The sequence below is a fragment of the Wolffia australiana genome, chromosome 18, assembly GCF_029677425.1.
Source record: "Wolffia australiana isolate 7733 chromosome 18, ASM2967742v1".
Taxonomy (NCBI): Eukaryota; Viridiplantae; Streptophyta; class Magnoliopsida; order Alismatales; family Araceae; genus Wolffia; species Wolffia australiana.
The window spans coordinates 3,988,842-4,016,672 of NC_135852.1; the positions used below are offsets into that span (position 1 = coordinate 3,988,842).

Sequence of the window (27,831 nt, forward strand, 5' to 3'; positions counted from 1 at the left end):
TTCACCTCAACGCGGAAAAACGGGGGGGAAAGCAACCTATAGAGAGAGAAAACGATAGAATGGGAGCGAATGTGAGTGGCCACAACCTGCGAGCCGTGGACGTGGCCCGATTCCACGTGAAAGGAACAGGAAGCTTCTGTTCTTGCCGGGGGAACGGGGTATGACATTGGGACCTCAAACCAAATTGCACGTCTGGGCAGTCAGGCCTTGCTTAATAAGTTTATTTTAGCAGCCTTTTAAAAATCCTTAATAAATTCTCCACTCTTTACTCGAGTTCTCAGTAAATGAGGACAAACCTTATTTTTCATTGATTCATTCTTCATCTGTCACTTATATTCTCTATAGTACTTGTTCAGTTAAGACATACTTAATCAAATGTGATTTTATTTTAGCAGCCTACTTCCTCCAAATGACATTCTTTTTTTTAAAGAATAGTGTCAAACAGAAAAGCATTTCTTTCTCTCTTTATCTTTTTCGTTGGCTTTTCTATAAGTCTCTCTAAAACCACGATTCCTTTACGAGGAAGATGGGGACGGAGAGAGTCCCAGGGCAGAAGACGACATTCTTCTCCCAATTGCAGTTCCCGGTGAAACTCATGATGGTTCTGAGAAAGAGTTGGCCGAGATCTACACCTAGAGAGAGATGAGTTGTGGAGGAACCTCTCTTTCGTTAGGGGCATGTAGAGGCCGAAGTAGGGGATGCCATAAAATCCTACTGCAGGTCATAAATACAATTCTTATGGAACAGACTCAGGTGCTCAACTTGCTCTCTCTCCCTCTTCGCCGAGAGTCAGTTTTTCCATTTCTTTCGATCTAGCCCTTACTCCCTAACATTTCCCCCTTTCCGGGAAGCACATAGAGAGAGATGGGTAGTGGAGGATATAAGACCGGCCTCTCGGATGATTGCCCTTCAAAGTTTCAGATTAGAAAAAGGGTGAGATTAGCAAAACTGTATGTTTGATATGAGAAGAGAGGAGGGTTTTGTATGTATTTGTTGAACGAAGTCTCCAATTTCTTCTTACAGAATAGAGACAGTTTCATTCTCTGTATCAAAAAATACAATTGAGTGAGAACTGCGAAGGGGGTAGGGAAAGAAAGATAAATTTGAAAGATTTTCATGTGCCATCTTGTTTATGTTGTCTTTTTGATAACGTTAAACTCGGCTTTAATCTAGAGAGAGAGATCGAAAGAGAAAGAAAGAGAGAGTCAAGCAGTGGGGACAAGCAGGCGTCCAAGGGAAACCTGCACAGGATGTGAGCCGGACAGGAGAGGGAGTGAGATCACATCAAACAGTGCAGACCGACGGCAGAAAGAACGTCATATCGACCTGAGCAGGAATTGTGGCATTTCTCTTTGCCGACTATCGTATCGATAGCACGTGCGGTGCTTTCTCTCTCTTTTCTCTCATACTCAGGTTCCATTTCCATACAGGAAAAGACAGATCCGCAGAGAGAGATAGCTTGCACGTGTGAGTTACTGAGTTAACACAATCATACTAATTAGCCAGATATTAGAGTATAACGGTTCGAAAAGCTGTGCGGGTTGTTTTGGGTTGCGGTTTTGAGCAATTTTCTATTCAGTCAAGAGGATCACAGTGTGAAGTAGATTCAATCGGAAAATACATTAATTTGAACGCAAAGAGAGTCAACTCTTAGCCCATGGGGATGGGTGAGCGCAGGGCTCGAGAACTGTAAAGAAAAGTTTTTTATGCACCGAGGCAGAGGCACTTGTCGTCTCCGAATAATCAATAAGACATTTTAGGTAAACTGAAATATTTATTTTCTACGTGATAAGCTGGATATTTTTTTCTTCTTCTTCTTCCTTTGTCCTCCCATACGATCAAATCCTGCAGTCTACTCTTCTGGATTATCTCTCTTCTTTCTCTGCCTTTTCTCTTTCTTCCTTACCTCTCTGTGACAAGCGGCGATGGGGAAAAGAAAAGAGGGTACCTTTGTCGTTCTTTTTATTGGGAAGTCAATGTACGTCAACGGCGTGGGGCTGCGGTGTCGGCGACCGGCGCGTCGTCGCCCAGGTTGTTGGCTTGCTGGGACTGATATCTCGCTAACATAAAGGTTACAAAGAATCGAAAAAAAGAATGTAGTAGTGAGATTAAGAAATCGAAAGAATTATGCATGTTGGGTCTCAGTGACACGAGGGATCTGAAATCCATGCTACTGCGCTCAGTACAGAGAGAGAGAGGGGAGAGGGAAGAGAGAGAGAGAACGGCGAGGCCGAGTAAGTAGATGGCTCTTTCAATTTCTCTACACTGGTATCTCGATTCTTTTTCATGGCACCAAGATGGATGAAGGGAGGAATAGAAAGAGAGATGTATGGGTCGGTGTAGATATATGTAGACAGACAGACAGATATATAGATAGAAAACATAGATAAATAGATAAAATATGTGGATATATGGATAAAATATACCGAGAGGATAGAGAGAGTGATAGAAAGATAGAACGGATAGATAGAGAGAGAAATAGAGATAGATAGATATATAGATAGACAGAAAGACAGGGACATATCGAGTTAGATACAAAATATAGTCAGAGAGAAATAGAGATAGATAGATATATAGATAGACAGAAAGAAAGACATAGAGATAGATACAAAATATAGATAGAGAGATAGATAAATAGAAAAGATAGTCAGAGAGAAATAGAGCGATAGATAGAAATAGAGCGATAGAGAGCCAGAGATAGGGAGACGGAGATAGAGAGAGAGAGAGAGAGAGATAGATAGATAGATAGAGAGAGAGAGAGAGAGAGATAGATAGAGAGAGAGAGAGAGAGAGAGAGAGAGAGAGAGAGAGAGAGAGAGAGAGAGAGAGAGAGAGAGAAGAATTCCGCACGCCAAATTGTACAGGGGAAGAGGACGGTGAGTTTCAGCGCAGACTTCTCTCTTATTCTGGTGTTCATCGGCCTTTTTATCTCGACTTTCTCCTCGCAGACTATTCTTTAGCGTCTTCCACTTTCCACCCCTCAATCGTGCTCTTTTCTTAATCGCTTAATTCTGATACATTTAATAGAGCCGTCCCTCTGTGTAAAAAAGTTAATTCAGTAAGGCGAGGTACTGGCAGCGACGGCGGCGCCAGCCAGCAAGGTTGAGAACGGCGGCTTTTACGGTCGAGGACGGACGGCGGCAGGGCAATCGAGGCCGTCCGGTGCGATCTCAACGGCGGGTTTCGGGCGAAGAGTATGCCGGCGAAGGGTAAGGTAAACTACGTCGTTGTCGCCACCTTCAGCATTGTTTCGCCTTCTTTATTAAAGATTTTGTGGTAGATCTGCTTGCTCGTTGGCACTTTTAAAAAGTCTTGCAGCCACGTTATAGTTTCTAAACCTCAGAATCTTAATCTTTCGGGTCCAGTCGGACTCTGCTCTGGTCTCAGTACGGTTTCTTCTTGGTACTGACAACGTAGTTTGGCTCTGGATTTGAGAGAGAAATCATCCCAAGAGGTAAGCTTAGAAAGAGAACAGCAACAAAGAATCGGGCGCGAAACACGCTAAGGTCAGGTGCATTAAACACAGATGCGATGAGAGTACGAGAATCTAGAGAGAGAAAGATAGCGGAATCCCTATTAAATGCCGTGGCGACTCCGCTCCTTTCTGGTCTGAATCCATGGAAGTAATGTCGAGAGATGAAATGCACACCTCAAGAGAAGAAACAACCAATTTACGTGCGGTAGTATAAATAGAGATACAGCGAAAAAGACTTTCAAGAGCGGGTGTAGAAGCTGTATCTTCCTGCTGCGGCTGCTGCTGTGTACGCCCCTCTTCCTCTGTAGCCCGTAGGCCACTAGCGGGTGAAATAGAGACAGAGAGAGACAGAACACAGAATGCGAGACAAGGGAGAAAGAGGTGGAGGGAGAAAGAACGAATAGAGAGAGATTAAAAGGCGAGAGAGTGCAAGATAGAGTGGAGCGAGAGAGAGAGAGAGATAGCCAAGAGGGACAGTGAGAGAATGAGAGAGAGTAAATGACACAGACGAAAGGGTGCTAGGGAGAGGTTACTAAGAGGGATTATGAGACAATAAGAGAGAGTTTGAAAAGAGAGGGACCAAAGAGAGATATATGTAAGAGAATAAGGAGAGAGCGAAAGAGACGAAATAGAACAAAGGGAGAGAGATGTATCTAAGAGAATTAGGGAGAGAGTGAAAGAGAGACGAAATAGAGCAAAGAGAGAGAGAAAACCAAGGACAGTGAAAGAATGAGAAACAGAGACTGAAGAATAGGCGAAATGAAACTAAAAGAGAGATAAGATTACGAGGGAGATAGAAATAGAGAGAGAGAGAGAGAGGAACGACGGACAGTGGCAGAGAGACGTTAGCGTAATGGGATATCATCAACATGCATGATTACCCAAAGGGGAAGAAAAATCCGACGGCGACGTGGGAGTGTGCACTAAAAGAGGGAAACAGAGGTGAGGCATAAGGTCTGTAGCAGCGGAAAAAGAGAAGCGTCCCACAGATAACCGGCACAACTTGCCAGCTCCCTCCCTCTCTCTCTCTCCCTCTCCTTCCACAGCGAAACCCTAATCCTCTAATTCGTAGCAAAGTGCACATGTCCCAGAAGGGAAGAGCGAAGGGGGTCCTGTGATGGATGAAGAGCAATGGCGGGGTTCACTCTAGGAGACAGCATCGGCGGCGGAGCCCAGAACCAGGCGGCGGGAGACCAGATCCCGTCGGACAACCTCTTCCTCTTCACCAGCGGCGCAGCCAGGCACGCGCACGAGATCTCCTCCTACGCCAAGGGCTTCGAGCTATGGCAGCACCACCACCAGCACCTACAGCTGCGCCCGCAGCACCAACACCTCTACGCCGCCGGGCTGGGAATGATGCTCGACGATCCCAGCGGCGGCGGCGCCGGCAGCAGCGGCGGATCTGCGCGCGCCAAGACGAGCAGCGCCGGCGGAATGAGCTGCCAGGACTGCGGTAACCAGGCCAAGAAAGACTGTATGCACATGAGATGTCGTACTTGCTGCAAAAGCCGAGGATTTCAGTGCCCGACCCACGTCAAGAGCACTTGGGTGCCCGCCGCCAAGCGCCGGGAACGCCAGCAGCAGCTCGCCACCGTCATCCAGCAGCAGCTCGTCATCCGCGGCGGCCCCGCCGGCGAGCACGCTAAGCGGCCGAGGGAGGCTACCAGCAGTCTAGCCTGTACCCGCGTCGCTGTTCCTTTGGCCACGACCTCCACCGCTTCAGGTATTTGCCTTCTTTCTACCCTAATTTCTGCTTCAACACCCGGATTTTAACGGCGTTTTTGGCTCGTCAGGTGGGCTAGAGGCGACGATGGCGTTTCCGCCGGAGGTGAGCTCGGCGGCCATATTCCGTTGCGTCAGGGTTACGCCCGTGGATGACGCGGAGGAGCAGTACGCGTATCAGACGTCTGTTAGTATCGCAGGGCATGTTTTCAAAGGCATTCTCTACGACCAAGGGCCGGAATCTCAGCAGTCGCTTGCCGGAGACGAGTCTTCTTCCTCGGCGGCCGCCGCGGCTGCCGCCACGACTACCAACGGACCCGCCGCTGGTATTACAACCGCAGTTGCGACGGCGGCGGCAGCGGCAGCGGCGTCCTCCTCTCTCGACCCCGCTTCGTTTTACCCCACTCCTCTTAGCGCCTTTATGGCGGGTACGCACTTCTTCCCTCACACGAGATCGTAGAGCGGACAAGTGCTCGCCAACGCCATTGCTTGATGAACTGCCTTCGCTCATCAGAGTCTCGATCATCGGTTGCCTTGTTTATCTCGGATTTTCTGAAGGTAACGAGAACGATGCATTCTGGGCTGATTGAATTTCTTTGGTTCTCTCGCCTTTTGATTACGCTCCTTAGCTTTATCACCAATTGTTCAGACAGTTTGGCGTCTTGTTGGATACAAGTATCTGAGCATTATTGGATGGGATTATTGTTGTCGATATATATGAATGGAAGGGTGGATAAATTAATAGAGTTGGAGAGCTGGAGAAAGGAGTATTAGCCGATAGAGTTGGAGAGCTGGAGATGCAGAGATATAGACAGAAGAGAAGAAGATAAAAGATAAAAATATTCAGAGGAAAGAATATATTAATATACTGAAAGATAGAGAAATAGATAACAGATACATTGTAGGTTTGTAGTTATATCCTAAATACTTTAATCGCAATTCTCGTAGATTTGTCTCTTCTATAGCCCCCCGATGACCATCTAGGACTTCCACGTACAACTGGTCAGAACTTGGTTCTTCTTTCCCAGAATCCAATTGTTTAGTGCCTCCATTACCTGCCTCGTGTAAAAGTCTGATGTGACTGCCTTCATCCACTGGTTTCTCCAGACTCCAGAGATTTAGGGAACCCTAATTCGTCAATTATTTGTGATTATCCTGGCGACTTTCGAAGTATGCTTCCTCTAATTGATTTTCCTTTCAATTTATCCTTCATTCTTCTCTAATCAAACCCGCCATTCTCCTTCCCCGTCACTTCAACAGTCGCACTTCTTCACGAGCGTTACAGAATCACGAACTTTGGGGCATCTGCATACCCTCCTACTTCCCTTCGAATCATGATCCCTCTTTCTCTGTGTCTTGCTATAACTCTTACTCAATTTCTTCGTTATTTTCGAGCACCTGTCACTTGATAGATCTGTCCTTCGTTCTTTCGAGTTTTTCTGTCAGATCGCCTCCTGATCCTCCATCCCGATCGCAATCTTTCTGCGTGTGGCTCTTTACGTCAACTTGCTGTCATGAATGACCGCACATTCACCGGCCAAGCCGATTTGTACGTCGAAAAGACCTGAGCTCGCTGTTTTATTCCTTTGTTGCTCTACTTCTCCCCCTGTAACTCAGAGTTCTTTCTTAATCGCCTCTGGTCTGGCAGCTCTCGTCCGCTCTGAGCGACGAGACCGTTCATCATATTTTAATCTATTCCCACCTCTCGCTCGTCTTGTTTCCGCGCATTTATCTATGCAAAGCCAAGGGGAAAAGACCCGGTTCGTATATTATTTTATTGATTGTTTACCGTTTCCTCCTGCTTGGTAGAATCGCATTCACCACTCGATCTCTGTCTGTTCTCTTCTTCAGGCAGGGAAGGCCCGCGAATTTATTTCATTCCCCAGCCTTCACTCTGTTCTATCTATCACAGTAAACTGACGCAGAGTCATGAGCGATTTGCGGGAGTTGCCATGCCGTTGTATGACTTGTATCCTAATCTGAATTGGCATTTAAAGTGTCGAAGGTTTGTTATTCTCTCCTTATGTCGAGCTTACTTCAATATTAGCTAATGTACTCGTCAGATTCCAAAGTTGATCGGTGTATCGCATTCAACATTTCCCCCACAATACCGGTTTTCTCAACTCAGTGATTTGATACTGCGATACGAATTCACAGCACCTGTTTTCTCTACACGTCCGACGTTGAGCACCAAATATCCTGTTCTAAAAGGTATAGGTCATAGATGGTGTGATCGTTGAATTCTTAACTGAATCAGTATATTGACTTCAACATTTCCCCCGGCCACCTGTTGAAGCTAAGAATTGGACCTGCAATTTTAGGTCTGATGCCGTGCTTGAAGTTGAGCACCAAACACCGTTCATAAAGCTATAGCTAGTGGCCAAGCTAATACTTAATTACGCAATCAGAACATTGACTTCAACATTAAATGGCGAAGTTCTCTGATGGTACCTAAAGCGGCGGAGAATGCGGTGTCAGATCAGAGGAATGGCTCTTACTCTTTCTTCCGTGATTCTTTACTAGTATCCGAAGCCATGCTTTAGTTACTTACTGCTTGGACAATGCAGAGGGTTCTTTCTCAAACCATGACCGCTCACGTGCTATCTTCATAGAGTCTAAGTAGGGTAAGTGTTACCCTCCTATAATCAGACGAACGTTTCGGGTGGAAAGGAGTCCTTCAAAGTACCCAAAGAGGGTCTAATTTTTCCACGAGTAGAATCCTCCATTCGAGAAAGAACAAGATTCGGCAACCCGTATATGTACCTCTCTCACTCTCCTGCACACAATTTTCTTTGTAAGCGAAACAAAAATTCCTTTCTGTGTAAAAATTCAAGCCGTATTTTGAAGCCTCTCAGAATCTCTCTCCCGCGCGTTATTGCTTGTTGTTTTCTATTGGACAAAGATACTTCTTTTTCTGACCTCCGGAAGTCCTCAAACACGCTGCAAGAGAAGTATCCTTTTTCTACACAGTTCTCTCTCTCTTGCTCTCTTTCTTTCTCTCTCTCTTTCTCTTTCTCTCTCTCTCTCTCTCTCTCTCTCTCTCTCTCTCTCTCTCTCTCTCTCTCTCTCTCTCTCTCTCTCTCTCTCTCTCTCTCTCTCTCTCTCTCTCTCTCTCTTGCTCTCTTTCTTTCTCTCTCTCTTGCTCTCTTTCTTTCTCTCTCTCTCTTGCTCTCTTTCTTTCTCTCTCTCTCTTGCTCTCTTTCTTTCTCTCTCTCTCTTGCTCTCTTTCTTTCTCTCTCTCTCTCTTGCTCTCTTTCTTTCTCTCTCTCTCTCTCTCTTGCTCTCTTTCTTTCTCTCTCTCTCTCTTGCTCTCTTTCTTTCTCTCTCTCTCTTGCTCTCTTTCTTTCTCTCTCTCTCTTGCTCTCTTTTTCTCTCTCTCTATTGCTCTCTTTCTTTCTCTCTAGGCATCGGGGATCGGATCGTTCGAATCTTGATCGAAAGATTCGAACAAACAAATGCCGATTCGTTCGAATATTTCGAACATTCGATCTGAACAATAATCTTGTTCGATCCGAACCCGATGCGCAGATCGGGTTCGGATCGAATTAGAACTGGACAGATTGGTGTTCGGTTTTGATCGTTCGAATGCCTGATCCGATCGAACATTCGAACGATCTGTCCGATCCCCAATCCCTACTCTCTTTGCTCTTTCTCTCTCTCTCTCTCTCTCTTAGTCTCTTTAAATCTCTCTCTCTCTCTCTCTTGCTCTATTTCTTTCTCACACTCTCCGTCTCCCTCTCTCTCTCTTTATTCCTCTCTCCCTTCCTATTTCTCTTTCTCTCTCTCTCTTTCTTTCTCACGTTCTCCCTCTCTCTCTCTTTATTCCTCTCTCCCCTTCAACCTCTCTTTCTCTCTCTCTCTCTCTCTCTCTCTCTTTCTTTCTCACACTCTCGCTCTCCCTCTCTCTCTCTCTCTCTCTTTATTCCTCTTTCCCTTCCTACCTCTCTTTCTCTCTCTCTTTCTTTCTCACACTCTCGCTCTCCCTCTCTCTCTCTCTTTATTCCTCTTTCCCTTCCTACCTCTCTTTCTCTCTCCCTTTCTCCCTCACTCTCTCGCTCTCCCTCTCTCTCTCTCTTTATTCCTCTTTCCCTTCCTACCTCTCTTTCTCTCTCTCTTTCTTTCTCACACTCTCCCTCTCCCTCTCCCTCTCTCTCTCTTTATACCTCTCTCCCTTTCTCCCTCTCTTTCTCTCTCTTTCTTTCTCACACTCTCCCTCTCCCTCTCTTTATTCCTCTCTCCCCTTCAACCTCTCTTTCTCTCTCTCTCTCTTTCTTTCTCACACTCTTGCTCTCCCTCTCTCTCTCTCTCTCTCTCTCTCTTTCTTTCTCACACTCTCGCTCTCCCTCTCTCTCTCTCTCTTTATTCCTCTTTCCCTTCCTACCTCTCTTTCTCTCTCTCTTTCTTTCTCACACTCTCCCTCTCCCTCTCTCCCTTTCTACCTCTCTTTCTTTCTCACACTCTCGCTCTCCCTCTCTCTCTCTTCCTCTTTTTCTTTTTTTCTCACACTCTCGGTCTCCCTCTCTTTATCTCTCTCTCTCTCTTTCTCTTTCTTCTTCGCTCTCTCTTTCTCCCTCTCTCTCTCGTGGTCCCTCTCTTTCGCACTCTCTCACTCGCTCTCTTGGTCCCTCTCTTTTTCCTTTTTTTTCTCACTCTCTCTCTCTCTCTTGCTCTCTCTTTCTCTCTCTCTTTCTCCATCTCTCTATATCTCTCTCTTTCTCGATCTCTCTCCCTCCTCTCCTCTCCCAACTACAGGAAAAACACGGACTCCTTTTACTATCAGTCATTTTTCCTTGACCCCTCCACTCTGTTAAGCCCGCTGAAGAAGACTATCGCCCACAGCTAACTTTGACCTCGTGACAATCTGCCCACTGGCTCCATGTTCACATGCGCTGTGCGACGAAGACCCCGAACACAATCTACAAATCCGATCAGGACTTTTAAGCGTTTTAACTTGGCAAAATCATCGAGAAGATGTTAGAGACGTGCCAGCGGGGGACTGGGGGAGAGTCGGAACTTGGATATCACAACATCCGAAACAGAGTATTTAAGGGTAATACATTAGTGCAATAGAATAGCGTCGACCGTTTTCATAAGTCATCCATGTAAGTCTCCTAGTTCAGGAGACCTCGATAATTATCTTGTCATCACCGGTTACCTCTTTTCTCTCAGAGATCTCTTCTTACCTTCCTTTTTATCTCCCTTATAATTTCATCCGTGTTTTAGGTGTTATTTATCTCCTTCATAGTTTCATTCACTAGTGCTTATAACCTTATCGTTAAACTAAGGTAGCTAGTGGTGAGAGAAGAGCCTAAACATAGGGAATGGGTACTTTTTTGAGATTCTGGAAAAAGATAGGGGTTGTGATTTAGAAGATTAAGGAAGACATATAGAGATGAAAATCAGAAGTGTAGGAAAATTCTTCTTTGGATGATATAGAAAAGATGATAGAATTAGAGGGTTGTTGATTCATAACTTCCCAGTCTGATATCTCTACTCTAGTTCAAATACGATTCAGTGGGTAAAATGATGCGCAGGATCATAAATTAGAGGAGGGTAACTATTTATGCGCCAGCTCAAGCTTTAGTTTTTCAACCCTCTTGATAACTTCACTGAGGCTAAGCCGATCCAATCATCCTCATTCACTCATGTTTAATTCCCAAATACTGGGAGATGAAAGGTTGAGTCCTTCACGCTTCAGTTTGCCGGACAGATTTCGGAGAACTCGTAAGAACGAGATAAGAACATGAAACTACAGCAAACAAGACAAGTTTGGCTAGTGAAAATACCATTAATTAGTCTTAAAAATATTTGACGGATCTTCGTAGACAAGGGAGACACAAGGGTGGTTCAAACTGTTAGTTTTAATATCTCGATTTCATTTGCTACGTAAGTGGAAAATAGTCAACCACCGGATTCTTCCCCAAATCAAACTTCGAAATATAATTTTACTGCTCAACATAATATGTCTAGCCCATTAAACTCGATCCATGCCTACCTTCATCCCACCACATACAGTCCACTACTAAGAAACTGAGGTCAGCGGAGTCTAAATTCTTTTACCTATAACATCCTTCATTTCTCTTCTTAAAATTTTTTATCACCTTCAAAGTCAAATCTGAAGAAGTATGACCTTGTACATCATCACTTCAACATGGGTTCCTTAATATTTGAAATCACGTTTACAACTTCCTCCTATGATTTTATGGCTAATTTTTTGGGTACGCTCGAGTCAATGCTTGCGCTGATTTAACTTTTGATATTTTGAATGACCCTCCAAAAATATAGGGGACAATGGCTGCATGAAAGGTGATGAATCTAGGGTTTAGCCATCTCAATTGATATGTTTATCTCATGTATTTCTCCTACTCAGCTCAGAATACTTAAATGCTTTCAGAAAAGTCTTGAGCATCATTAAAATCTGGGATAATCTTCTATACTAGTCCATTTGATTAGTATAAACTCAACGATGGTTACTCAACCTAATTATACAAACAAAATTTTAAAATGATGGGTTTCAATTAATATGCATTAAGATCATGAATGACTCATTCCAGTAATCTGAACTACTAAAGAGCTAAATTTAGAAGCATTATAAAATAAAGACAGAGAATGAGTTCATAAGAATTTAGGTCACCATGTGTGAAATTCCTGACCTTAACATCATGAAAATGCAGTATGAATAATTGTGGTTAGTTTGACCTGTCCATTATAATTGACAATGATCGGGTCAATCTATGTGGCCCAACCATGGTATATTGTGTAGAAATTTCTAACTGCTTAGCCATGGCCAGGTTGATATTTTCTTGCTGATTATTATCGTTGGTCTTGACCTGATAGACTACGAATGATCTTTTTTACTCGATATCTCTTCTCCCCTCTTCTCCTCTCTCAGTTATATGGTCTCCTCTCTCCTTCTCATGATCTATTCTCTTCTTTTATCCTCTCTCTCTCTCTCTCTCTCTCTCTCTCTCTCTCTCTTCAATTCTCTCACTCTCCTCGCTGCTCTGACTCTCTTCTCTTCTGTAGTATCTCATTCTTTCTTCTTCTTTTCATTGTCCTCTTCCCTCACTCTCTTCTTTTCTAGTCTCCTCTTTTTCATTCTCTCACTGCTTATTGTCTTCTCTTCACTCACTATTTTTCCATCCTACTGTCCTCTGTCATCTTCCCTCACTCTCTTCAGTCTTTTCTCCCTCTCATGATCTATTCACTCTGTTTTTCGTCTCTCAGTCTCCTTAATTCTCTTTTCTCCTCTAAAATCTAGTCTCTTTCCTCACTTGATGTCTAGTGGGGAAAGAGTTACCCCTCCTGAAAGAAGCATCACTTTTGTTGTAAATGTTAGGATGCCAGAAAGTGAAACATTACACGGTCCGGAGTTCACTGTTGTGTCTGTGGAGGATGAGTCATTAGATAGTGGCATAAACTGAAAAAAGGAAAAGCCTCATGTTAATAGATGTGATGTGTTGAGGTAATTCTCGTATCTGGAACGGCAAAAATTCAGATGCAACTTATGCACTGTAAATGCAGACCGCAGCAAATATCTGAGCAGCACACCTCTGCGGAGACTTCTGTAAATATTTCATCAGAAAGTGCTAGCATCCTTGAACAGCAAAGAAAAAAGAGTTCAAAGGGAGAGGCCAATGGCTGAATATTTTGATGCAACAGGTAGTAAGAATCAATGTTATACTGGGCGTCCAATAGAGAATACAAAGGAAGAAATGTTGTGATTCATATGTCTTTTCGATTCACCGTGGACAACTGTTAGGAAGAAGTTCTTCATAAGACTTCTCTGTTACATCGCACATGAAGATATATCTATCCCATCGGTGCGTGCTACCAAAACCAAAGCACATGCTTTTTATAGGGATATGAAAAAACATACGACAAGAACTGGCTAACGTTGCTTGTGTATCACTAACACTTGATGTGTGGACTTTTGAGAACAATATTGCATTCTTAGGGGTGACTCTGCGTTGGGTAGACACATAGTGGAAACTGTGTGATCGTGCATTTTGGATACACCAATTGAAAGGACCTCACACTCCGGAAAACATTAGTGCAACTGTCCTCCAAATTTTGGCAGAGTTTGACTTAAAATAAAAGGTATGCATAACGATGTCTTCAATAATAGTTCGTACTCTGGCATTCATTATGTAATTTTATAATAGTTTGTATTATCACATTAATGATGTACTTTTATGCAAATGTGCATAGTGACCACAGACAATGCATCCAACAACAAGAAAATGAATTGAAGCAAGTGAACCCTCAATTCATCACAAGTAGGCATGTGTTAGGTGTGGTACACATGATCAACATTGTAGTCCAGGCCAGCCTGAGCTCACTACGGGTTACAGAGGCACCATCAGAGCAGGTCATTCTGGATGATAGTTATAGTTTTTGTACCAATGACAGTGACGAGTTCAATCCAGTTGATGACTTTGGTTCATCTACCATGGGTAATGCACTGCTCCAGCTGATGTACATTGTGACTACAATACATGGGTCGACACAACATGACGAGCATTACATATCCCTATGTAAGTAGTTTGGATTATAGAACCATAAGAAGATCCCTCCAGACTGCACGACAAGTTGGAATTCAACATATGAGATGCTTGTAAAGGGCATCGAAAAGAGGGATATTCTTGATGTCATGGCAATAAATGTGTTGTAGAAGCTTGTGCTGGTGGACAAAGAGTGGTAGATGATCAAATATTATGCAGGGATACTACAACCCCTTGTGATGGTTGATAACATGCAAAAAACAACAAATACACTGCTAATTTCATCATGTTTTTAGGATTTTAATGCTTAAAAACATTAATTTTTAACGCATGTTTTCATGATTTTAGGTTAAAAGAAGAATTTTCCTGAATTTCAAGTTAAACAACACTTTCGATAAATAATTAGGTCTATTTATACATTTAAAACGTTTTTAAAATGATGTTTATAAGAAACGAAATGTACTAATTGACCTATTTCTATAAATAAAAAGAAACTAAACAATAAAATGGATTTTAGAAATTAGTAAAAAAAATCGCATTAATAAACACTTTTTACGATTTATTCTAGTTGTTTTTGAATTAAAAATGTTTTTTTATCTAAACTGCCCCTTATTGGGCCAGTTTTAGTGCTCAACAATTGTTAAGTCGCACAGGGCGTACGCGAGTCACACAGACCAATCAGAAGGTGAATTCATGCCTTTGGTGTGACACGCACGTACACAACTCCGTGCGTATCACGCACTACATGGAGCCACGTGAAGCAAAAAAAGACTAATCATGACGCTTCGTGCGACGTGCGTAGAAAGCGAAACCTAAAAATTGTGGAAATTAAAATATAAGCTCCCATTCTTGATTGTTAAGCTCGAAGAATGATCGCCTAACCTCCTCGAAGTCTCAAGAATGCCCTGGGTGCATTTTGGAGCTCAAATTGGATGAGACTTTTATAAATCCTGTGCCGTATTCATTCCCAAATCAAAGCACCTATTCGCGGGAGATTCGGTCATTTGTTGCGCGGGATTCCTTCCAATTGATTCAAAAAAACTCTTGGTACCTCTAGGCTCTTATTTCTTTGATTTTGCCCTTGATTTTGCATTCAACCTTAGCAATTTTATGGTTTCTATTACGTCCAAAGTCTTGCCTTAAATTCCGATTTTTTTTCTTTGAATTCTCAAATTTCCTTATTTGTTTGAATCGATTAGTTCTCATTAGTTTAGGTTGAATCATTTTGGATCGAATTAAAAACTATAATCTCTCACATTAGTTCCCACTATCCCTTAACAAGAAAATCGTAATCATGATTTGCTAATTTAAGGTATTTCCCCAATGTCATGGTAAAATTTGGATAAAAATACAAAAAAATAATATAAACATTTTCTTATGGCTGTTAATCCGTGAGACACAATGAGCATGTGTTATCAAAACAAATTTTAATAAATCCATCAAGATTTATTAACATTTGTAAATACATTTCTAAGATCAATTTGGCACATGATTGATCCAACTTAGGGGACTATTTAGCAAATCTTATCAATAATTGCTAAATAAACATAAATTTAATTCTCATTGATTGCCAAGAATACAGAAATTAAGGCATTTTAACTCTCTGTTGATAAATAACAGAGGGTTCATTTTGATACTTTGAATTAAAAAAAAAGGAAATATTAGAATGCCAAACGCAAGATGCAAGCGCTTCCTATCACCTAAGTAATAAAAAATTCATCTCATTTTACATTTGGATTTCTAGACCCTTATTCGATCAAAAATTGAACGTCACCACCGCCTCCCTAGGGTTCGTCCCCTTACTCGAGTATTTAGGGATAAATAAATTTTATTGATTAAGTTCAGGAAACCCTTAAAATAATGACATATAAACACATATTTGTGAACTTATCAATGGTTATGGCCCCCGCTTGTTAGTCTAAGTCACCAGCTACAAATGAAGGAATTGTTATCCCCAGAGCTATGACAAAATTTCTTGATTGTGTCATGCATGGAATTTGAGAATCAACCATGTTTCAAGTAAATGGTGTCATCTCATCACGGCAACAGACTTCCGTTTACAATGCTTGTCAAGCAATGAAGACCAAGCTGTCTAAATATTCAACAATCCTCACTTGCGATCAGGCCTTGATCGTTGTTGCGCTCATTGATCCATCCATGAAGGTACGGTTAATCGACAGTGACTACTGTGACGAAGTCATCAGTTATGTACGGAATTTATTAGCTACTCGTGAGGATAGAAATGATCAAAACATGGCTGATTCATCCTCCTTTGGGCGTTTTCGTCCTGCTTGGACAATGATAGCTTTTTTCAGCGAAGCACTTGACGAGGTATTGGCAGATAATGATCATACTCTGATCTCTGATCCAGTGCACGAGCTAATTTTCTACATTAGCTCACGTCCTATCAAGGGGACATAATCGGTACATTAGTGGAAGGTCACAAGTGAGCACTCGTATCCAGGGTTAGCAATAATGGCGAAGGAGTTCTTATCAGCCTCAACGACTAGTGCGCCCTCAAAGAGATTTTTCTCTGCCAATCGTGAAGTCTTCATCTACAAGCGAACGAGGTTGACATTGGAAAGCATCGAGCTACTCATGACACTAAAGTGTTAATGGCGAGCGGATGATGATGTCCATGATGGTAGCAACAAAGATGACGAAGATAGCGATGATGATCCAATGGTTGATTAGCATGTTGCTCTATTGGAACAATGTTTTGTATACTTTTTGGTGACATGACAATTGCATTTTGACTTCATTTTTGTAAACATTTCATAATTTTCAACATAATGGACTATGATTTACAACCACTATAATTATTATCTACTTTCAGATCCAATTGACTAATAAGCAATTTTATCTAGAAATCATATTATTGTTCCAAATAATAAGCCCACCTAACATCTAATAAATAATGTTCCTAAAATTTTTAACATTATGTCCTAAGATTCACATCCACTATAATTATTATCTAGTTTTAGATTAAAGTAACATATAAACTACTTAATCTCTAAACCACAATAATTTTCTACTAATAATACCACCTGACACCTAATGTTCCTAAAATTGTTAACACAATGGACTAAGATTTACAAGCACTATAATTATTATCCACTTTCAGATCCAATTGACTAATAATCAATTTAATATCGAAATCATACTATTTTTCCCTAATAATAAACCCACTAATAATCTCAATTTTAGGGGTTTAATTCGTCATCAGTAATTGAGATTATTCAATAAAAATATATTTAACCATACTTAAGAATATTAGTTAGTGATGGGTACGGATCATCTCCACAAGGAACGGTGATTAAGGAATTAATTTCTTAATATAGTGATCATCAACTTGAAAGGAGATAAAGACGATAATAGAGCAAAGATGTAAGTCATATGTTAATTTAACTTGGTAAAGAGTAAGTGAACATGAATAATTTGAAACAATATGGGGTTGAGTTAGATAACAAGAATGACACGATGGTCATCGAGTGCGTGGATGATGGTAGTGGTTGAATATAGAACGGTGTAATGGAGAGGATAGAGAGGAGAGATAAGAGGATATAAATAAGTAAAATGCGAGTGAAAATATTATGATTAACCCTAATTAAGCTAACTATGATGTTAGGAAAAGAAACAACGTAAGGCGAAGACACTTACCTTAGATCCTTACGTTCTGCCAGGATCATGACGATTTACGAATGCCAGTAAGCTCCCCCCTCTTTTTCAATGCTTCTCTCCTCACACCCAGGACACCAAGAACACACTTGATGGATCTCAAAACTCACTTTCTTTCAATCATCCCACACAAGTAGAAAGCAAGTTCAAGATAAATTTTGCAGTGATCCAGGCCTCTATGTATAGACCAGAAGATATGGATGGAAAGAGGAGGGGAAGACAAAGCAGTGCTGAAAATTTCAGCTCAATCACTGTTGTAGATAAAAAGTTATGGCCGTTTGAAGTTGAGCCAATCCTGGCCCTCGATTTCTTTCTCTCTCCTCATCAACATCGCTAACGCTTCCTCATTTTCCATTACATAAAACGGTCACATCTCTTGAGATACGTGCCTTATCATCTTCTGTGAGTGCGCTTTTCAGAGTTGCCACATGTACCTATAGGTGAGAAAAGTCAAAAAGACAAAACGAAGAAAAGACACCAAAAAAACAAAATGAATTCCACAGCTAACGTGGTGGCACGTCAGGGCACTCCACGTCACCACAATCTTTCTTCATCCAATTAGCGGCGAACACAGGGGTGTCATGTGTACACACGCGGGCTACGTGTACATGTGGCATCGTGACGTATCGCTTGGTCGCTCACCGGTAATTCAAAGAAAAATAAGAAAAATAAACTAAAAAGTAAATTTTTGTCATTTTGTGCTTTGGCCCACATGCCCATTTATAGCAAAAAAATAGCGTCCTTTTTTTGATTCGTCCACGTTGCCTGCATCAGAAAAAAAAACTTAAAAAATTGTTAGCCTTAAATGCTATTATGTAATCGCTTTTTGTGATGCCATAATGCTAGCGACATGATTGGCTGAGGCCAAACATTATCTCAGTTAATGATTGGCTGTCACCAATCATTATAATTAGTTCTAAATTTTTGCCTTTAGACGAGTCGAACAGCGACACGTGGTGATGCAAAATAGATGGCTATAAATATTTTAAAAATTCATACTAATTAAAATAAAAGCCCAAAAATACATATAAATATATATTTTGACTTAGAAAAATCATATCTTTCCAAATTCAAAAAAGTCCAGAAAAATCATATTTTGTCTCAAAAATTATATTCTTTTAGAATCTATAGTTAGAAAATTTTCCAAAAATGCATAAAAATTAAGAAAATCATTCTGAAAATAGATTTAATCATTTTAAGCTTGATAACATGAAAATATGAGTGATTTAATGCAAATAGACTTGTAAATATGGGCATATTAAAGTACTAAATTCATGTTATCAGACGCCCCAACTTAAATCACTGCTAGTCCCTTAGCAATGGTTTTGAAGATTCCTTGGGTTGTTACTCTCATTGGGATCCTAGAAACGTGGGTATGATGTGTTTATGATATCAAGTACACTTCTAATTAATAACATTTCCATGCATTTCTAGAACACAAATGATAATTCCCTCATAGTTTTGGAAAGAGCTGGTTGTCATGAGGAGGGAAGCTTACTTATCGCAGGGTATGATACTAAAATCATGGTGGTGCTCTCTCTTTCCTTTCAATCTAGGGCACTCTCTCACTTGTGATAGATATGGTGACCTCTGGGGTTCCCTACTAACCTTCCTCTCACTTGAAGTTAAAAGGTGAACATTCTTCTCCTCTTATTTGATCACAGAATATCATATGTGTATCAAAAAATAATGGCTAAGGGAAAGAAAGAAGTTGGTGGGTGGCCCAGAAGAATGGGTAAGGGTAGGTAAGGGATGTGGGGTGGATAGGTAATACTTGGATAGCTTACTCCCAATAACAGATGAATGAGTGGAATACACTAGAAGGGAGAAGAGAATGATGATAAATGTGGAGGGCAATCTTGAATCTCAAAATCATATTATTTTACCTAATAATAAGCCCACCTAACACCTAATGAATGATGATCCTAACTAAGGGCACTTAAGTTTGAATAACATTATACCTGTTCTCTAATATTTAAACACTACTTTTTTATTTATGTTCATAATTATGAAATGCATTTCAAAGCAATGATTAATTTATCTATTCATATCAATATTACATTTCAAAGCATATTATAGATATGTATGGATACAGAAATAAAAAAAGACACCTATGGCTTCAAATGTGAAAATTTGTGCAGTATGCGATCTTATTTTGTCTCACAAATTTTCTGCCATCAAATCGCGATTTTGTGTGATCATAAAATTTGCGCGCTGGCCAAAAAAATTGGACCAGATCGCACGACCAACCCTAGCAACAGCGGCGATGGCGGAAGATAGGATTTCTAGGGGTTGCTAAATAAATGATGGCTAAAAATGAAAATAGCAATAAAAATAAGAGAAACACAGATTTTTTTGCCTTTTCTTTTCTTTTTAAATGAGGGGGAGAGAGGGAGAGAGAGAGAGGGAGAGAGGAAGAGAGAGGGAGAGAGAGGGAGAGAGAGGGAGAGAGAGTGGGAGAGGGCGAGAGAGAGAGCGAGCGAGAGAGGGAGAGGGAGAGGGAGAGAGAGGAAGAGAGAGAGAGAGAAAGAGTCAGAGAGAGAGGGAGAGAGGGGGAGAGAGAGAGAGAGGGAGAGGGAGAGGGAGAGGGAGAGAGAGAGAGAAAGAGTCACAGAGTGAGGGAGAGAGGGGGAGAGAGAGAGAGAGGGAGAGGGAGAGGGAGAGAGAGAGAAAGAGTCAGAGAGAGAGGGAGAGAGAGAGAGGGAGAGAGAGGGAGAGAGAGATAGGGAGAGAGAGGGAGAGAGAAGGCGAGTGAGGGAGAGAGAGAGGGAGAGAGAGGGAGAGGGGGGGAGAGAGAGAGGGAGAGAGAGAGAGAGGTGTCTGAGGACTATTATGTCGTAATCCGAGGGGTTCGAACTTCGAAGAGTCGCAATCTGAGGGGGCTGTACGTGGGGACCGAGAAGGTATCCCTGATAGAGAGAACAGCAGAAACTCACGGAGGATTAGGAGAGAAGACGAAAGGAAAGACGATGCCAGAAAAGAGTATAAAAGTCTCACTTTCTTCTCACAACATTCTATTAACCATATTTCCCACTAGTGTTTGCCCGTCCCGATGCCGGTACCGGATACCGGTATCGGGACGGATGCTGGACGGATGCCGGTACCGGAAACTTCCGGTACCGGTTTTTTCCGATATCCAGATACCGGATATCGGTATCGGATATCGGTTGCTACAGTGCCGATATCCGATACCGATATCCGTCTGATACCGTGATCCGTCTCCCGTCTCAGGGGGACAGATGACGGTATCGGATATCGGATGCGGATATCGGTTTTCGATATCCGCATCGAATTTCATAAACATTTCATATAAGTTAGTTCTTTTATGAAATTTCATATAAGTTACGTATTTCGAATTTTTAAAGTTTTGAACCTTGTTTTCTGGCAACGCGGGAGCGGGCATCGCGAGCACCGGGCAAGCGGCAACGGCGGGCAACGGCGGCAGAAGGCAACAGGGGTAAGTCGATTTTCAGCTCTCTCTCTATCTTTCCTCTCAGCTCCCTCTTTTTCTCTATCTTTTCTCTCCCGTTATCTTCGTCCTCTCTCAATTTTCTATCTCTCTTCGTCCTCTCCCTCTCTCACTTTCATATCTCTATTTTACTTCTCCCTTTCTCAATTTCGTAGCTCTATTTTTCTTCTCCCTCTCTCGGTGTCTGGTTCGAGAGGCGACTATCGCGTACGTACAGTCGTTGTTGCCCGGTGACAGGTCGAGCCGTGTTCCGAGAATGGCCGCTCAGAGGGGGCGGCGAGGAGGTGCAGAGTTGGTTGGGTGGCTTAGCACCACTATGCGACACGTGGAACCGGCACCGTTGAAAATGCGGTCGGCCTGGGATGAGTTCGACCAGTTCCTTGCGGAGACTGTGCCGAACGACGGGGGCGAAGCGTTTCCCCTTGCTTGCAGCCGTCGCGAGGGACTTGTTATCCGTATGTGCGACGAGCGCCCCCGCCGAGCGCATGTTCTCAGTTGGCAACGCTATTGTCACGTACAAGCGTTCCCGTCTCTCGCCGATAAGCATTGAAACACTCATCACCGTGAAGTGTTGGCTCCGTGCGGACAACAAACGTTGGTACAATGACGTCGAGCTAGGCGAGGATATTGAGGACGATGAAGATGGTGGGGTTAGCTGTTCTCGAGGTACACGTCACATAACTCAACCAAATGTTATTTATACATATTTATCACTACTTATCACTTCTCTTATGCAACGCAGGTGACGATCAGGTGAGCAGAAATCTTTGACAGAGACGTTGGGCTTATGTTTTTTTGACATGGCTGCATTCATAGCCTACCCGTAATTTTTTTGACCGAATATCGAAAAACCGGATACCGGCGAACACTACTGTATGGTGTCTTTTGTATTAGTAGAGTTTTAATCCACTGGCCAGTCATGTAATTAAATATCCCGAATTTACTACGACAATACAGTTGAATGCACTTGCCATTAATTTCTTCATCCCATTCACTAACTACCAAACGCCATAAATGAAAATTAACTACAACCCGTGAGTATGTTCGCTTGAAATGAAAATCGTTTCCAGTTCTTAATTCAATTAACTATGTATGAAACACCATAAACTCAATTAACTTAATATGTTCGTTACTCTTAATAACTAAATCTGCACTCCTCAATACACTAACTACAACACGTGACTTCTACGCTCCCAAATACACTGACTACGCTCCCAAAAACACTAACTACAACACGGGACTTTGTTCACGTAAATGAAATTTGTATTTACTCTTTAATTCAGTTAACGCAAATTTATTATTATTTTTATGAAATACATCACGTAATTCTGTTAGCTTAAATTAAAAATTATTTTAACTTCTTAATTCAATTAAGAATTATTTATTACTATTTTTTACTGTTTCTTATAACTACAACACGTTAGTTAATATTTTTGTTACCTACATCTATGCTACCAAATACACTAACTACAACACGGAACTTTGTTCACGTAAATGAAATTTGTATTTACTCTTTAATTCAGTTAACACAAATTTATTATTATTTTTATTAACTGCAACCCGTAATTCTGTTAGCTCAAAATAAAAATTGTTTTTACTTCTTAATTCAATTAAAAAATATTTATTAATATTTTTATTAAGTACATCACGTAATTTTGTTTACTTAAAATAAAAATTGTTCTTACTTCTTAATTCAATTAAAACAATTTAACAATATTTTTTACTGTTTCTGTTCAGTACAACACGTTAATAAATATTTCTGTTAACTACATCCACACTCCTTAATACACTAACTACAAACGTGACTTACTTCTCTTAAAGTGAAAACTCCATTAATTTATTAATTCCACTAACTAAATATCAAATGCCATGAATTTTCCCAAGATAACATTAAAATTCTTAGTATTTTTATTAACTGCAACCCGTAATTCTGTTAGCTCAAAATAAAAATTGTTTTTACTTCTTAATTCAATTAAAAAATATTTATTAATATTTTTATTAAGTACATCACGTAATTTTGTTTACTTAAAATAAAAATTGTTCTTACTTCTTAATTCAATTAAAACAATTTAACAATATTTTTTACTGTTTCTGTTCAGTACAACACGTTAATAAATATTTCTGTTAACTACATCCACACTCCTTAATACACTAACTACAAACGTGACTTACTTCTCTTAAAGTGAAAACTCCATTAATTTATTAATTCCACTAACTAAATATCAAATGCCATGAATTTTCCCAAGATAACATTAAAATTCTTAGTATTTTTATTAACTGCAACCCGTAATTCTGTTAGCTCAAAATAAAAATTGTTTTTACTTCTTAATTCAATTAAAAAATATTTATTAATATTTTTATTAAGTACATCACGTAATTTTGTTTACTTAAAATAAAAATTGTTCTTACTTCTTAATTCAATTAAAACAATTTAACAATATTTTTTACTGTTTCTGTTCAGTACAACACGTTAATAAATATTTCTGTTAACTACATCCACACTCCTTAATACACTAACTACAAACGTGACTTACTTCTCTTAAAGTGAAAACTCCATTAATTTATTAATTCCACTAACTAAATATCAAATGCCATGAATTTTCCCAAGATAACATTAAAATTCTTAGTATTTTTATTAACTGCAACCCGTAATTCTGTTAGCTCAAAATAAAAATTGTTTTTACTTCTTAATTCAATTAAAAAATATTTATTAATATTTTTATTAAGTACATCACGTAATTTTGTTTACTTAAAATAAAAATTGTTCTTACTTCTTAATTCAATTAAAACAATTTAACAATATTTTTTACTGTTTCTGTTCAGTACAACACGTTAATAAATATTTCTGTTAACTACATCCACACTCCTTAATACACTAACTACAAACGTGACTTACTTCTCTTAAAGTGAAAACTCCATTAATTTATTAATTCCACTAACTAAATATCAAATGCCATGAATTTTCCCAAGATAACATTAAAATTCTTAGTATTTTTATTAACTGCAACCCGTAATTCTGTTAGCTCAAAATAAAAATTGTTTTTACTTCTTAATTCAATTAAAAAATATTTATTAATATTTTTATTAAGTACATCACGTAATTTTGTTTACTTAAAATAAAAATTGTTCTTACTTCTTAATTCAATTAAAACAATTTAACAATATTTTTTACTGTTTCTGTTCAGTACAACACGTTAATAAATATTTCTGTTATCTACATCAACACTCCTTAATACACTAACTACAAACGTGACTTACTTCTCTTAAAGTGAAAACTCCATTAATTTATTAATTCCACTAACTAAATATCAAATGCCATGAATTTTCCCAAGATAACATTAAAATTCTTAGTATTTTTATTAACTGCAACCCGTAATTCTGTTAGCTCAAAATAAAAATTGTTTTTACTTCTTAATTCAATTAAAAAATATTTATTAATATTTTTATTAAGTACATCACGTAATTTTGTTTACTTAAAATAAAAATTGTTCTTACTTCTTAATTCAATTAAAACAATTTAACAATATTTTTTACTGTTTCTGTTCAGTACAACACGTTAATAAATATTTCTGTTAACTACATCCACACTCCTTAATACACTAACTACAAACGTGACTTACTTCTCTTAAAGTGAAAACTCCATTAATTTATTAATTCCACTAACTAAATATCAAATGCCATGAATTTTCCCAAGATAACATTAAAATTCTTAGTATTTTTATTAACTGCAACCCGTAATTCTGTTAGCTCAAAATAAAAATTGTTTTTACTTCTTAATTCAATTAAAAAATATTTATTAATATTTTTATTAAGTACATCACGTAATTTTGTTTACTTAAAATAAAAATTGTTCTTACTTCTTAATTCAATTAAAACAATTTAACAATATTTTTTACTGTTTCTGTTCAGTACAACACGTTAATAAATATTTCTGTTAACTACATCCACACTCCTTAATACACTAACTACAAACGTGACTTACTTCTCTTAAAGTGAAAACTCCATTAATTTATTAATTCCACTAACTAAATATCAAATGCCATGAATTTTCCCAAGATAACATTAAAATTCTTAGTATTTTTATTAACTGCAACCCGTAATTCTGTTAGCTCAAAATAAAAATTGTTTTTACTTCTTAATTCAATTAAAAAATATTTATTAATATTTTTATTAAGTACATCACGTAATTTTGTTTACTTAAAATAAAAATTGTTCTTACTTCTTAATTCAATTAAAACAATTTAACAATATTTTTTACTGTTTCTGTTCAGTACAACACGTTAATAAATATTTCTGTTAACTACATCCACACTCCTTAATACACTAACTACAAACGTGACTTACTTCTCTTAAAGTGAAAACTCCATTAATTTATTAATTCCACTAACTAAATATCAAATGCCATGAATTTTCCCAAGATAACATTAAAATTCTTAGTATTTTTATTAACTGCAACCCGTAATTCTGTTAGCTCAAAATAAAAATTGTTTTTACTTCTTAATTCAATTAAAAAATATTTATTAATATTTTTATTAAGTACATCACGTAATTTTGTTTACTTAAAATAAAAATTGTTCTTACTTCTTAATTCAATTAAAACAATTTAACAATATTTTTTACTGTTTCTGTTCAGTACAACACGTTAATAAATATTTCTGTTAACTACATCCACACTCCTTAATACACTAACTACAAACGTGACTTACTTCTCTTAAAGTGAAAACTCCATTAATTTATTAATTCCACTAACTAAATATCAAATGCCATGAATTTTCCCAAGATAACATTAAAATTCTTAGTATTTTTATTAACTGCAACCCGTAATTCTGTTAGCTCAAAATAAAAATTGTTTTTACTTCTTAATTCAATTAAAAAATATTTATTAATATTTTTATTAAGTACATCACGTAATTTTGTTTACTTAAAATAAAAATTGTTCTTACTTCTTAATTCAATTAAAACAATTTAACAATATTTTTTACTGTTTCTGTTCAGTACAACACGTTAATAAATATTTCTGTTAACTACATCCACACTCCTTAATACACTAACTACAAACGTGACTTACTTCTCTTAAAGTGAAAACTCCATTAATTTATTAATTCCACTAACTAAATATCAAATGCCATGAATTTTCCCAAGATAACATTAAAATTCTTAGTATTTTTATTAACTGCAACCCGTAATTCTGTTAGCTCAAAATAAAAATTGTTTTTACTTCTTAATTCAATTAAAAAATATTTATTAATATTTTTATTAAGTACATCACGTAATTTTGTTTACTTAAAATAAAAATTGTTCTTACTTCTTAATTCAATTAAAACAATTTAACAATATTTTTTACTGTTTCTGTTCAGTACAACACGTTAATAAATATTTCTGTTAACTACATCCACACTCCTTAATACACTAACTACAAACGTGACTTACTTCTCTTAAAGTGAAAACTCCATTAATTTATTAATTCCACTAACTAAATATCAAATGCCATGAATTTTCCCAAGATAACATTAAAATTCTTAGTATTTTTATTAACTGCAACCGTAATTCTGTTAGCTCAAAATAAAAATTGTTTTTACTTCTTAATTCAATTAAAAAATATTTATTAATATTTTTATTAAGTACATCACGTAATTTTGTTTACTTAAAATAAAAATTGTTCTTACTTCTTAATTCAATTAAAACAATTTAACAATATTTTTTACTGTTTCTGTTCAGTACAACACGTTAATAAATATTTCTGTTAACTACATCCACACTCCTTAATACACTAACTACAAACGTGACTTACTTCTCTTAAAGTGAAAACTCCATTAATTTATTAATTCCACTAACTAAATATCAAATGCCATGAATTTTCCCAAGATAACATTAAAATTCTTAGTATTTTTATTAACTGCAACCCGTAATTCTGTTAGCTCAAAATAAAAATTGTTTTTACTTCTTAATTCAATTAAAAAATATTTATTAATATTTTTATTAAGTACATCACGTAATTTTGTTTACTTAAAATAAAAATTGTTCTTACTTCTTAATTCAATTAAAACAATTTAACAATATTTTTTACTGTTTCTGTTCAGTACAACACGTTAATAAATATTTCTGTTAACTACATCCACACTCCTTAATACACTAACTACAAACGTGACTTACTTCTCTTAAAGTGAAAACTCCATTAATTTATTAATTCCACTAACTAAATATCAAATGCCATGAATTTTCCCAAGATAACATTAAAATTCTTAGTATTTTTATTAACTGCAACCCGTAATTCTGTTAGCTCAAAATAAAAATTGTTTTTACTTCTTAATTCAATTAAAAAATATTTATTAATATTTTTATTAAGTACATCACGTAATTTTGTTTACTTAAAATAAAAATTGTTCTTACTTCTTAATTCAATTAAAACAATTTAACAATATTTTTTACTGTTTCTGTTCAGTACAACACGTTAATAAATATTTCTGTTAACTACATCCACACTCCTTAATACACTAACTACAAACGTGACTTACTTCTCTTAAAGTGAAAACTCCATTAATTTATTAATTCCACTAACTAAATATCAAATGCCATGAATTTTCCCAAGATAACATTAAAATTCTTAGTATTTTTATTAACTGCAACCGTAATTCTGTTAGCTCAAAATAAAAATTGTTTTTACTTCTTAATTCAATTAAAAAATATTTATTAATATTTTTATTAAGTACATCACGTAATTTTGTTTACTTAAAATAAAAATTGTTCTTACTTCTTAATTCAATTAAAACAATTTAACAATATTTTTTACTGTTTCTGTTCAGTACAACACGTTAATAAATATTTCTGTTAACTACATCCACACTCCTTAATACACTAACTACAAACGTGACTTACTTCTCTTAAAGTGAAAACTCCATTAATTTATTAATTCCACTAACTAAATATCAAATGCCATGAATTTTCCCAAGATAACATTAAAATTCTTAGTATTTTTATTAACT

General features: G+C 38.1%; 1 protein-coding gene across 1 annotated transcript; it reads left to right on the plus strand.

Moving 5' to 3' along the window:
- The first annotated feature begins 4,453 nt into the window (after nt 1–4,453).
- On the plus strand, nt 4,454–5,891 carry STY1 (Lateral root primordium (LRP) protein-like protein). The gene is made up of 2 exons (XM_078590285.1): nt 4,454–5,198; nt 5,269–5,891. Exons 1-2 carry the CDS (start codon nt 4,607–4,609, stop codon nt 5,655–5,657), a joined length of 981 nt encoding a protein of 326 aa, XP_078446411.1. The 5' UTR covers nt 4,454–4,606; the 3' UTR covers nt 5,658–5,891.
- Nucleotides 5,892–27,831: the final 21,940 nt, after the last annotated feature.